This window comes from Ambystoma mexicanum, chromosome 9, assembly GCF_040938575.1.
Source record: "Ambystoma mexicanum isolate Mex_15411 chromosome 9, UKY_AmexF1_1, whole genome shotgun sequence".
Classification (NCBI taxonomy): domain Eukaryota; kingdom Metazoa; phylum Chordata; class Amphibia; order Caudata; family Ambystomatidae; genus Ambystoma; species Ambystoma mexicanum.
Window position 1 is genome coordinate 1,447,908,805 of NC_090931.1, and position 13,608 is coordinate 1,447,922,412.

The window sequence follows — 13,608 nt, forward strand, 5'->3', positions numbered from 1 at the left end:
ACGCTAAATTAATTGAAGTATTTGAATATGATCATGATGAGTTGAAAAAGTATGGTAAATTTGATATTGAATGAATTGTTTCGTAAGGAATCGATTCATTTAATATTAAATGATTTTGAATTTTGGGGAGGGGGGTGGCTAAAGGGCCATGTGAAGGGAAGTGTTCCAGAGGAGTTCCAGAGGATCCTGCCGTGATCCGTATTAAAAGTGCATAGATGCCCACGATGACAGAAAATGCACACGGATGCACATGAATAAAGTGTGCAAGGCTGTAGAAGATCTGGAGCCCACAGACTGCATCAGCACTGAGATCTGCACATGAAGACGACTGGTTTCCTAAAATGGGAAGAAACAAAATGGCGGATAATTAACAGAACAAAGGAAAAGTACGGAGAGATTCGGATGCACTGCTACAGTGTATGAAGGGCCGAGATGAAAGTATGCTGCTGCGGCTCTGAACGGTGAAGCAGGCTCAGTGTGAACAAATCGCTGTGAGCGCGTTAGGTCGTGAACGTTGCAGACAGGAGTTACACAGCACCCTGAATGAAGAAAGAAGACATTACATGCTGATGGCGCTGCAGCCCGAACACTGAGAGCCCAGTAACGAACAGCAGCGGGAGACAGCATGCACATGAATGCTCCACAGGAATCGACCTACCTGATAGTTGCCGCAGCTAGTGTTGGTAACGCGTCAAAGAGGACACATTGTAGCAGGTGGAGTATACGGAATGAACACGGGGCCCGGCAAGAGAACCGAAGAGCTTCAGGAAGCCTGTCACGAAGATCGGGCAGAGTAAGACAGACCCAGATATTTGCTGCTGATAACAGGCTGGTGCAGAGGAGGCCTCTTCAGAGATGAAACATAACAGATGCCCGGCGATGTCAGTGTGGGTGTCCAGAGGCAGAGACAGGGTACAATAGAATACTGGCAGAGCACAGAGGTGATTTGAGCGAGTTGAGAACAGAGCAGCCCACCATAAGGCTACACTGGGAGACAAATAACATACCATCACGTGTGGCACGGAAAGACTGCATCACAGAGCGCCCCAACTAGCCACTTCCTTCGGAGCCAAGGGCAGTGCGCCTGGCAGAAGTGGGGCAAGATCAGTGCCTAACAGGGTTGAGCAGGAACAATACCCAACGGCGGGTCACACTGCATCTCACCTTAAAGAGCCGGCGCTCGCACGCGCAACATGCCAAGTGCCCAGATATTAGAGCCCAGGCCCCAAGTGGCATAAACGACACGCTAAACAAGTGCCTGCCTGCTGCCAATGCAATATACTAAAGGCCCTGCAGCGACATGAGGATGGCATCGAGACGTTAGTGAGACCACGAATAGAGTAAGGCGGCAGAGCATTGACGTTACAAATCCTGCAAGATATGTAGGGGCAAAACACAGTGGTAAAGCTGATTGAGGTTGTTCAAACAACCGAAGTAACTAGCCCCTCTTGGGCACCAGTGCAGTCACAGTGGGGCCCCAGTGGAGTGTTAACATATAGGCGGTGTAAAATCGGACATAGACTCCCTGTGGCCTGTAATTATAAACAATTGCAAGGCTAAGAACCGATACAGGTGCCTGCACAGGCAACCAACAGCCTGCGGGACACGCAAAAGCAGACACCGGAAGACCCGGTGGAAGCAAAATGGCGGCAACGTCGGTCAGGTCTAAGGTGAAAATCTTCATTGGATATCTTTACCAAACCTATTCAGACTGGAGATGGGGCAAACCCGCCAGAGCAGACTAGGCCTGGGAAGAGTGGACCACCAAGAGGAGATCAACAGATCCTGGACGCTATTGCTGCGCTAAAGTCGGCATGGGAATCTAAATTGGATGCCACAATAGCAGAACTAAAAACTTCCCTTGTATCTAAGATTGATGCGGTCAGTGTGGATGTTAATCTTCTAAGACAAGATGTTCGAGTCATAGCGGAACGCACAGGAACGCTGGAGAATGAAGTAAAGACTAACACTTGCACAGTGAACGCCAGAGAGATCCAGGCCTTACAACAAAAAGTATACAACTTGGAAAACCAGGCAGAAGAGGCAGAGGAGAGAGCCCGAAGAAATAATATCTGCATCGCGAGACTGCCTGAAGGAGACGAGGACCCCAACCCCACGGACTATATCGCGGTGGAAAGGGCACACAGAGCCCTGACTAGGAGACCTCCACCTGGCACCCCACCATGGCCGATCATAGCTAAAATATTGAGCTACAAAGAGAAGAAGATCCTTGAATACTTGCAAAAAGGCGGGGCGATCAGCAGAGCATCAGCGACAATCACGCGTACCCAGACTATACACATTCCTGGTACAAAGGCGACGCCTGAAATTTGTGGCAGTCAAGAAGAGGTTACGAGAATCTGGTCTGAAGTAGACTGCTTTATCCGGCGAAACTAAAGGTCCTGCACAGGGACAGAGCGCTTTTCTTTGAGACCCCAGAGGACGCCGTCACGTGGATGTATGGGATGAACTGCCCCGAAGGAACAGAGATCGGAAGACAGTTGAAACAGATAAGTGAACTGCAGTTTTCTCCATGATGAGCGGTGGGAATGTTGGGTTGGGATGAACATTATTCTCCCATGGGATATATGTAGAAATGTTAGTTATAGCAAATAACCTTATGCATAATGGGGAATATTGGAATAGCCTAGGAACCGCAACTGCTAGAGGATATCTAAACGTTCATTATGTTAGAAGCACTGTGATTATATTATTGGAGCGCCAAGGAGCATGACTCTACCCCCCCCCCATAGGTAGTTTAGTTAGGCTATTAGTAGCATAGTATCCACCTGCTGCGACCCTTTCGCCAAAACTAGGCGGCCGAGGGCCGAGATGCGGGGGGAGCCTGAGATCCAGAGATGGAGCTGGCCAACAGTTGGGAGGGGTTTGGGTTAAAGATACGGTAGGTGTAAGGGGAGTTCAGTTAAGGGGTAGATGGGGAAGAGGGGGGGGCAGGAGGGGAGTTGCAAGGGTGTAAGGGGAAGAGTCTACAATCACAACTCAGTCTAAATAGGAAGAAGGCAAGTGTGATGACGAGAGGAGTAGGATATGGCTGATATGGGGGACTTAAAAATAGTAACCTGGAACGTGAGGGGGTTAAACAGTTACATCAAACAGAACAAAATCATGATGTACCTGAGAAGACAAAAAATAGATATAGCATTGTTACAAGAAATGCCACCTGTCCAAAGATAAGATGGAGGTGATTAAGAGGAAATGGGTTACCTTGGTGTGCGCTACGTACTCTGTGTATGCTAGAGGGGTTCTTACATGGGTGGCACCTCATGTCCCTTTCAAATTGTTACATCAAGAGGTGGAGACAGATGGCAGGATGTTACTATTGAGAGGGCTAGTGGGGAACAAAGAAGTAAATATTATCAACGTTTATGCACCAAATAATGACACTGCACTGTACTTCAGGAATCTGTATGCCAAACTCAGCCCACATGTAGCTGGAGCAGTCATAATGGGGGGAGATTTCAATTGTGCACTAGATCTTAGGCTAGACAGATCTGATGATAAAGTAACCAGGCCGAAACCGGCGGTGAAAGCCCTGAACACACTTGTGCAGTATTTTCACCCGATAGAGATATAGAGGAAGCTTCACCCACAACACAGAGGGTACTCACATTATTCTGCCCCACATAAGCTACACACCAGGTTGGATTACATATTTGTGGCCAAAACCCAGCAAAAAGAAATAAGAGGTGCCGAGTACAAGGCGGCAGTCCCATCGGACCATGCACCACTGATCGTAACATGGCAAGCCTCACCGCCCAGGCAGACGATACCAATGTGGAGGCTTAGAGCTGAAACGCTGAAGGATACCCTATTTAGAGAGGAATTAAGGAAGTCTACTTTGAACTAAATACCGGAAGTGTGAAGTCGGCCTGCATGCTGTGCAAAGCTTTTAAAGCAGTGGCGAGAGAGGAAGCGATCTTGAGGTCAAAGGGGTTGCAAGGTGGTATAATGGAGGAACTGCAGTGCACGGAAAAAGAGATTGAGATCAAAATGCAAGAGGGGGCAGATCCCCCAGGAGGGGCTGAGATCATACGACAATTACAGGGAAAATGCAGAGCCCACTGGGAACGGTTAAGCAACTTAAGTTATAGGAAATACATAGAAAGACAGCATGCAGAGGGTGATAAACCAGGTAGACATTTGTCCTGGTTGTGTAAGAGTGAGCCCCCCACACCCCAAGACAAGTGATTCGAGAAATACATAGGTGTGATGGCACAATGGAGGATACTCAAGAAGGGGTGAACGAGGAACAAGTTACCTGTAGCTGTTCTTCAGCATGGGTCTGGCATGGATTCACATGCTCATGAATATTCCCCGTCGTCAGGATGGGAATTCTCGGTAAAGAAAAAATCAGTTTCAGTTTCGTTTCTGAACTGTCTTTCTACTAGCATGGAATTCTGGACAAGGTTGCCTCTGACCATGATGGGAAGGGTAGCATTGCTTAAGATGATAGTGTTACCTAGGCTACCACACAATTTTGCAAATTTCCCATATTTGATACCTAAACGGTTTTTCACCTAAGTGCAAGGCATATGCAGGGGGTTCATCTGGCACAATTCTAGGAATAGGATAGCCCTTTGAAAATTGCAGAACCCGTATGATCAAGCAGGGATTAAACTGCCCAACTTCGAGGGGTAGTACCTGGCTGGTCAGCTACAATATGTAGCGAGATGGCTAGCCAAGGGCACCACACCAGAGTCTAGATTGCTGAGGGCGGAATGCACACCTTATTTTTTGAATGAGTGGATTGGCCGACCCTCCAGAAGGGAAGAGGTCGGCTTTGTTGATCCTGGGAAGGAAAATCTGGCATAGAGCCTGTAAAATGATGTGGTGCCCGCTGCCGTGCTCTCCGCAGGTCCCCTTAGTAACAAAGGCATGGACGAACAACTAAGGAAAAATATTAGAGAACATTGGGAACAAGTGGGGGTCACCACTATAGGGGAGGTATGGGAAGAGGGGGAAAGAAATTAATTTGGCACATTGATGGAGGAAACAGGCTTACATAGTGGACAATATATCACATATACTAGGCTGATAACATTGATAAAAAAGACCTGGTCGGAGATTGAGCTAACCCAACAACCAGTTGTCGCCACAGAAATGTTTCAATCGGTGTCGGATGGTGGCCATGAGATCTCTAGAACATACAAAATACTGATGTCCAAGGTTGGGAAAGAAGTGGTTCAGGTAAAACGAGACTGGGAAGAGGAAGGTGAAGAGACCATCAGTGATGGATTATGGGTGAGGATGCAGAGGTACCACAAGAAAGTATTGAAGATTGTCAGATGACAACAGATTAAGCTATACATCACCCATAGGGCATACATGTTCCCCAAGAAAATTTCCAAGTTTGCGAATGCAAAGTATTGCCCGAAATGTGGGGAGGAGGAAGCGGGGATGGTGCACATGTTCTGGGCATGCCCTGAAATAGCAAAATACTGGTAAGAAGTTGATTAACTGCTGGCCGATAAGGGGATTAAATTAGAAGTAGATTCTCTGTGGGCGTGCATGGTGGGGGGATTCCCAAGACTACGCAAACTTAAGCACATGAGCAAACTTCAAGATCTGGCTTCCATACCCGCAAAGCGCAGGATAGCAATGGGCTGGAAGGCAAACATAAGACCAAATGTGGAAGCCTGGTGGCAGGACCTCTTGAAATGGGCAGATGCGGAAACTGTGGTGTGGCAGTGTGCGTGGGGGGGGGTGGGGGGGAGCTGAAACGCTGACAGCCTGGCTGCATCTGGTCGCATCTTTGACGGGCTCAGGACTGGAAGAACCTGAAACCATTAGCTCCCTAGATAATGAAGGAGAAATGACTGTCATAAGCTAATAAAAGGAGGTTGTAAATTGCGAGACTTTTGAGGGGTGGGGAGGGAGGGCGGCAAGTTGGAAATGGTTTTGTTTTTGGGCACCATGTTGAGGTGCACTGTATGTTTGTTGTTAAAACCAATAAAACAAAAATTTGTATTTTTGGGAGGAATTTTAAAAAACAAATTGACGAAGTTGACAATATCTGTTTTGTTAAATCTTGGGGGTACATTTTCTTCTATGCTGTTTTTTAGAAAATTAATGTGTGAAAAGTTGTGTAAACTGTAAAACAATTAATAAAATATATCGGGGAAAGAAGTGACGACACCCTCAGATTCCTCACAGGCCCTAGAGCTTTGGAAGTCTGAGCTAAGCAATGTATGCCTGAAGCGGAGAACTACACAACAATCTGTCGATAATCTACCTAAAGTATTGCTGAAGACAGGTGAAAAATAGTTTAATCTTCTATTTTTCTAGATGAACTGGTGCATCTTTTAGCTGACCTATGACATAGATCACTTGTAAATGCTAATGTCTTAAAATTATCTTATGTATATTTCAGAAAGACAAAGATTGAATGAAAATATACCAGCCCAAACAGGAAAATAAACATGGCAACCTATCCACAGTATAAATAAATACAGTGTCATTCAACAGCCAATAATAAAACAGACTTGTGCCAGAAATGCAAACAAATAATAAAGATGTGGGGTTCAGCAATACATAATTATAATGACAAATGGAACATACAGAAAGGGACACAGGTACATGAAAGTAACCCGTTCACGTCTTAGTAGACCAATCATTTGAAGTACTAAAGAAATGGTTTAATCCTAGTGTGATCACGTGCCTAGCTGTGTTACCCCTAGTACCATCAGCTCCCATTTGTGATCTCGGTCCTTGATGGTTCCTCAACGATGTAGGTTGGGCATCCTATATTGTGCTCCACTAAATTTCTGCTTCTTGTCGTTTTGCTCTTGGGCTGCATATAGCTTGGTAGGGGATTGCAAGGTACTGTGATATGAGTGTGATGTGAGTGGCAATTCCACCTTATATTCCAAGGTACAGGAAGACCGTTGGGCCAAATCATTGATGGGATTATTTAGGCTTGAAGGAGTGACCACTATCAAAGTATCCGATGGCAGGTGGTCATGGATGGCCAAGCTTCTGGTGAGGTAGTTAGGCGCCATTACCTTAAGCTTTAGCTTCGACACTCATACTGGATTTCTAACACTTGGTGTACTCTGGGGAATCCCGAAAGGAACGTCTACCACCAACCAAGTAATTCTAAACTGAGTAAATGCTTACAGAGATAGTTGTTTTAGGGAGACCATACCATGAGCGGCCAAAGGTGTCATAGATACATCCCTAAAAGGGCATACGGTCAGGAAGCCTTAGGAAAAAGTGTTAGTAAATTATTCAAGAATAAGTACAATGCCTCTTGCCAGAGGTTCAATTTAGGACTTCTGCCATCAAGTAGTAGCCCGAGCTTGAGACTGCAGTATAATTTAAACACTTACTTTTTGTGATTCTGAAGTGTGACCTTGCAATGACTTGCTTGACTACATTAGGTGTCACAGTGCTCATTCTCCATTTCAAAAGCTTTCGTTGTTCCCATGGCAATAATTCCACTGAAAGAAAAGTTAAAAAGACCTCAAGGCTTGAAACAATGTTAATAAATGTATCAGCATAAGTCTCAAAGCAAAATTCTTAATTGCATATTTAATGCCATCATCAATACCACCCCACCTTCATTTGTAGTTTTGCAAGCAGAAAAGTGAGTAGAAGTTGCAGTAGCCTACTTTGAAACCTGCTCAGTCTGCAGAGTAGCAAATCCATGAGGAACTTGGAATACATTTGAGGGAAATGCCCATACCATGGGCCACAATAGGAATGGTAAGAGTGTTCAATGACATTACCACATATCAGGGGTTTTGTAAAGTGCTTCCTTCCGCGAAACAGATGCACCAGTGCCATTAATGTTGGGGTGTGTGGTATACGGGTGGTGATGGTTGAAGAGCCGAGTCTTCCATGAGTAACAACACTAGGAGGTAAATTACATAGCTTAAAACAGTGGGTGTCTGGAGAACTCTACCTCAATCTGTTGTATTTGGGCTAATGTAATGGGCATTTATACTGCACCTGTTACTACTGTAGTAGTTCCAGCAACAATCCGTGTCCGAGTGGATATTATGTATTGCGTCCACACCTGGGTTTCTACAACTTGTTTGTGGTGATAATAGGAGAGCATTTGGATGGAGAAAGCAGGAACAGTATGTCCATCTCCTTCTCCCCCAACTTCCAGTGCTACGCTGGCCTTTGACACAGTGAACCATTCCATCCTCATAAAAACGCTGCATGATACCATCTGGGATTACGCACTGGACTGGCTCACCTCCTTCCTCACTGACCGTTCCCTCCATCACCATTCTTGGCCCTTTCTCCTACCCTACTTCCTCCTCCACCTGTGGCGTCCCCCCGGGCTCCATTCTGTGACCCTGGCTCTTTAACATTTACCTTTCTCTACTGGCATGTCTCATTTCCTCCTCCTCGCCCCAACTTGCAGTACTACGCTGACGACGACAACCCTTCTTCAAACTTCTACTGACGCTCTTGCATCTTCCTTCATCCCCGACTGCCTCTCTGCCATCCAGGTCTGGTGTACTGCTAATGACCTCTGCCTAAATGCCAGCAAACCAGATTCTCCATATTGGTTACCCTGCACCCTATTTCTTCCCCTCACTTTGGCCTTCCTCTTTGTCCCCCCAACCACTCCTCTGAAGCCAGAAATCCTGGAGTCATCTCCGATCCCTCCCTCTCATTCATCCCCCATATTCAGGACATTGTCAAGAAGTCCCATTTTTAGCTCTTCCTTCTCAAAGGTACTCTAATCTTCATCTCCTTCCCCCCAGAGACTCAAGGTTACCCGTGCTCTGGTTCTCTCTAGGCTAGACTACTGCAATAGCCTCCTCAATCTTCCTGCGTCCTCTCCAGCTTACACAGAATAGGGCAGCAAGACTTAGCCTTGGCCTCAAGCCCAGGGGCCACATCTTTCCTGTCCAACAAAGCCTTCACTGGCTCCTGGCCTCAGCATGGATTAAATTAAAAATCATCTGCATCATCCACAAGGCTTTCTGTGGCCGGGGACCACAATCTTCAACACATCCTGACTAAATACTTCCCTTCACTTTCCTCAGCGGGCGCGGCACCCTCCTTTGCAACAGCCGCCCTCTTCCTCTGTGGCTTGAGCAGGACATCCTTAAGTTTTGGAAAAGCCTCAAGACCCTTCTCTTTACCTCTTCTCCTCCTTGCCCCTGCACTTGCAAGTTCTGAACACTCACAAGTCATAGTAGGTTTGTCGCCCCTGCCCTTTAGTTCTCACTTTTTGTTTTTATTCTACTAATTCAATTATTTATGTTTTGTTGTAATTCATTGCCTACCTCCCCTGTCCCCACCTTGTTGCCCTGTGGGCGCTTTGAAATGATTTTGCTAATTGTATAAGCGCCTAACAAATGACCAATACATAAAAATTTAAGGAAAGGCAGTGAGGTAGAAGTGCAGAAACCTGGAGTAGAGCTTACGTAACAATAATTTTAAAGGTGTATTTCAGCTCAAATATTGAGTTGTAACAGTTGTTTACTTAGGAGTGTGATTGGCTCTGTGATGGGATGAAGATGTACTTCATGAGTCCAATGTAGTTTGGAGCGTTTTGGAGAGGATGGGTTTAAGATTTCCACAATCCACTTACTATGGATAGATGCGATGCATAGCTCGCTTATGCCTTGGAAATCACAGGAAGTTCAAAGTGGCTGTAAAATAATGGGGCATGGTTCGGCTGTTGGTCAATCCATGTAACACGTGAAAGCATAAAGTGAGAGGGATTCAATTTGCCAAGTACCCCAATTTGTAAGTTCTAGTGGCATATCCTGCTCTATAGCTACTTCCCTGTACAGCAGGTTACCGCCATGCATGTAAGGTGGCAGCATGGTGTACCCTGAATGTGTCCCTAGGGAACAAAGTTAGAGTTGTACAGATCCCTACTTTTCACAAAGGAAGCTGTATTTGAACATGCTTTCGAAGTGCAATTTTGAAATGTGCATGCAGACAGATCGGGGAGTCCCAACCCAGTCTGTATATCTGTGGGTAGCTGAAGCTATTCACCAGCACCTGATGCAAGAAACTGGCAAAGATGAGCCACTGGAACACCCTAGTACTTGTACATGCAGATGATGGTGTAGCACTGTATCTCTGAATTCTGTTTCAGGCTCTTCACTTGATACAAAGGAATCATCTAAATAATCCAACAAAGCAGTCCTGTGTGCTCTGTGAGAAACCTTAAGGCGTCTCACCCTCTAGTGCCCGGGGATCTGTCATCCAGGTGGCCAAGACACGGTCATCGCTTTTGGATCCAGTTCCTGGGGGTGGACCAGTGCAGGAGGATCACCCGGGTGAGGGGTCTTTGGGGAGTGGAAGTGGGACACCAGATGGCGATACGCAGTATCCTCTTCCCTGTAACACCTTTACCCCATCCTACCAAGTAGGATACTTAGGAACTACACGAACATTTACTCACGGACAGCTCGCTACAAGAGAAAACCCACTAACACACGAAGGCGTATACCAGGCATGTCCCAATACAATGGTCAGGCAGGATCAGGCAATTACTGCTGATCATTATACACACCTGACTTCCATTACACTTCCCCACACGGATAAAAAGTGGAGCACGAAAGCACACTGAGCAATGCAAAGCAGACAAGGAAGCAGAAGTTGCAAGCTGGCAGGAAGACAAGGCGAAAGACTGCAAAACCGAAGAGGATTGCAAGGAAGGAAGTACCCTTGACCTTTTCAAAGAAAGACTGCTACTTTCATGAACCTTTCAGGATAGGAAACGCAAGACCATGAATCAAGGCTGAAGTATCCTGCATTGCGTGTCAGAGGTACCCAGGACTCTTCAGCATTGATAGTCCAGGCAGGAAAAATCATTGATCGCAGTGGTACTGTCCTTGGCTTCTACAACAAAGCAGCGCCAGTGAAGTCAGCGTAACCGGTGAGTTGGGGTGACCGATACCAGACCGGTTTGTGTTGAAGCCAAAGTTGCAAGCTGCAACATTGTATAGTGAAAACTGAAGAGAACAGTGTTTGAAGCGTATGTGGCAAAAAGCATATGAGTGATTGAACTTTGAAGCCAAGATACGATATCGCAGACAAGAGTGGTCCGGCACCATGTGGGTGCTCATTCGAAAGTCTGTTTGGTATCCAACTGAAAGAGTGATATTGAACAGTGAAATCAAAGTGGTCCTGCAACGGGTCAAGCAAAACCTGGTGCACATTCGAAAGTCTTCGAAAGCTGATGAAAAGTATATGAAGTTGGTCCGAGCCCGACGGAGGGGGATCAGCGAAGAGCTTTGGTTAAAGCAAGTTGTGTTAAGAGTTACATTTGAAATTGATCCGAGCCTGGCAGATGGAGACTAATTGTGTTAAAAGTGATCTGAGCCCGGCTGAGGGGAATCCAGGGTGAAAAGTGAAAGAAATTGAGTACTTGTGACAATCTGAAAGAGGAAAATAACTTATGGTCTGTTTGTCGCTTTAGGCCCTCTGAAGAGACTTTGAAAGACAAAGACTTGGGCACGGAAGGCCCTGATGCTAATGATTGAACTGTATCCTTGTGATAGAGAAGCCAAAGACTGCTAAGTTCTAATGTACAGCCTTTTCCCGTGCTGAAAACATGGGGAAGGAAGGCCAACAGCCTGAACATCCCGACATATCATTTTGTGAACACTTTTCTTTTTCGTAGCATTGTTTCCCACAATATTTAGAGGTAAGTATTGGCAATAGGTTTTTTAGTATAGGCCCTTTTATTTTGACAAGGCACCGCTAGGACTGCGTTATTTTATGGTTGTAGCTTGCTCCCTTCTGTAGATTTAGGATTAGATAGGAGTTTATCAAACTCTTTTTGAAGTTCAATAAACACCCTTGAACTGTGGTCACTTGTGTCTGTCTTACTGTCGATACCATGCCTTCCTTACAGCTCCCCTAGAATATCCCGACAGGAATACTCACCAGAACAGAAGTGGGAGAGACTGCCTCTCATGGGAAAGCTGCCTTTCAAGTACATGCTCCTTTATGGGACAGCCTGGTCTGGAACTCTGCAGTTATCCTTCATCAAGAGACACCTGCATTCTATTCTGCAGCTTTGTCCTCACCGGAGCATCCTCCAACCGGTGTACTAGGGTCACTATAGTGCTTCCTCGCTGCTGTGGCTTCTGTTGAGACCAGCTCTTCAGGGGTAACCTTTGACAGGTCCTCCAATGTTATGAGAGTTAAGGTCTCTGCTATCTGACTTTCATGGGCTGATCATCAAACCTGGGTCCTGATTTCTTAACCTCTTTAGTGCCAAGGACGAGCTATCTCATCCTTGACATTACCTCCTTTTTACCAGTTTGTCCTTTTTGGCAATTCGTTTTGCCCGGACTATGTGAGGGGGGTTCCTCCTCACGGTCCGGGGGTTGGATTTCTGTCAGCTTCACGTCAGCATGCATAATGCATGCTGAGGTGAAACAAAGTAAATTTTCACAGTGGCAGCCATTTTGGCTGCCACAGTGAAAATAAAAAGGTGAGTTTCCACCTTTCTCTCCCTCGATCTGTGGCACTATGGAGATCGCTCGATCCGCGCCCAGCAGTGCCATTAGACCAGCAGGGATCTGTTTATAAAGTGGGGGGGGAGCTGTAAATGTAATTGGTTATTTATAACGCGCTTAATAACCAGAGGTTTCTAAGCGCAGACCCGGGGATCGAACCTGTGTTGATGAGCGTCGTTTTGCTTCCAAGGCAAGCGCGTTGCTCTTGAGCTATCATCCCGAGCGGCCCTCTCCCCACCCAGCCCCCAAAAGATGGGGCAGCAGGTATTGGCCCCCCTGGGGGCAGATGGGTGCCCATCTGCCCCAAGGGTCGGGGGGGGGCAGCAAATAAAATACAGGTGGGGGTAAGGGGTCGGCCCACTAGACCACCAGGCTTTATTGATAAAAGGGGGGTGGCCCTCTCCACCCCACCTTAAGTGGATTTCTGCCCCCAGGGAGGGCTACACGAGATGCCCCCCGTCCATTTGGGAGGGGGGGGGGGCCACCAGAAATCTTTGTGCAGGCTCTTCCCCACACCCCAAGCACGGGTCTGCAGATATTGGCTTCCACCTGGGGGCAGATGGGTGCCCATCTGCCACTAGGAAGGGGAAAATGTGTTTTTAGTGGGGAGTGAGGGTCAGTAGATCACCAGGGATGGCTTGAAAGGGGGGCCGTGATCGGAGAGAAGTAGTTATGATTTGTTTTTGCTGGGGTGACCATAGGTAACCAATGTTTTTTGTTTCATTTACATGTTCTTCTATGCGAGCAGCTGCAATGTTATGAGAGTATTGTTTTTTTATTATTCTATGGTTAGGGCCCATTGTCAATGGGGTGGGTGGGACTGGTGCTGGATTGTGGGTGGGAGCGGTCTGTCTGGGGAGGTATTTTGGTGGGCTGGGACACAATTGCAGGATCAGGCCACAAATTGCACCCCATGCCAGCGTAACATTGGTGTTTCCCTAGGAGCGGCTGTCTCCCATGTGGGTTGACCGTCTGCAAGCCCAGGCTGCACCTCTGGCTGTGCTGCATTACAGATGTCACCTCTGGGGAGGAATGGGGATCCTGCCAGGGCTCCCCAGATCGGTTGCTGGACTTTGGGACGGTCGAACCACATGGGAGACAAGGCGTCCAAGGCCAGAGGCATCACCACTAACCATCC

At 46.8% G+C, this 13,608-nt stretch overlaps 1 protein-coding gene across 3 annotated transcripts in view; it reads right to left on the reverse strand.

Moving 5' to 3' along the window:
• The window catches only part of TTLL4 (tubulin tyrosine ligase like 4), a 1,554,536-nt gene that overhangs the window by 980,963 nt on the left and 559,965 nt on the right, over nt 1-13,608 (reverse strand). For all 3 annotated transcript variants that reach the window (XM_069616870.1, XM_069616872.1, XM_069616871.1), the window contains one exon: nt 7,350-7,460. In XM_069616870.1, the coding sequence (XP_069472971.1) occupies nt 7,350-7,460 (111 nt within the window). The remainder of the gene's footprint in view (nt 1-7,349; nt 7,461-13,608) is intronic.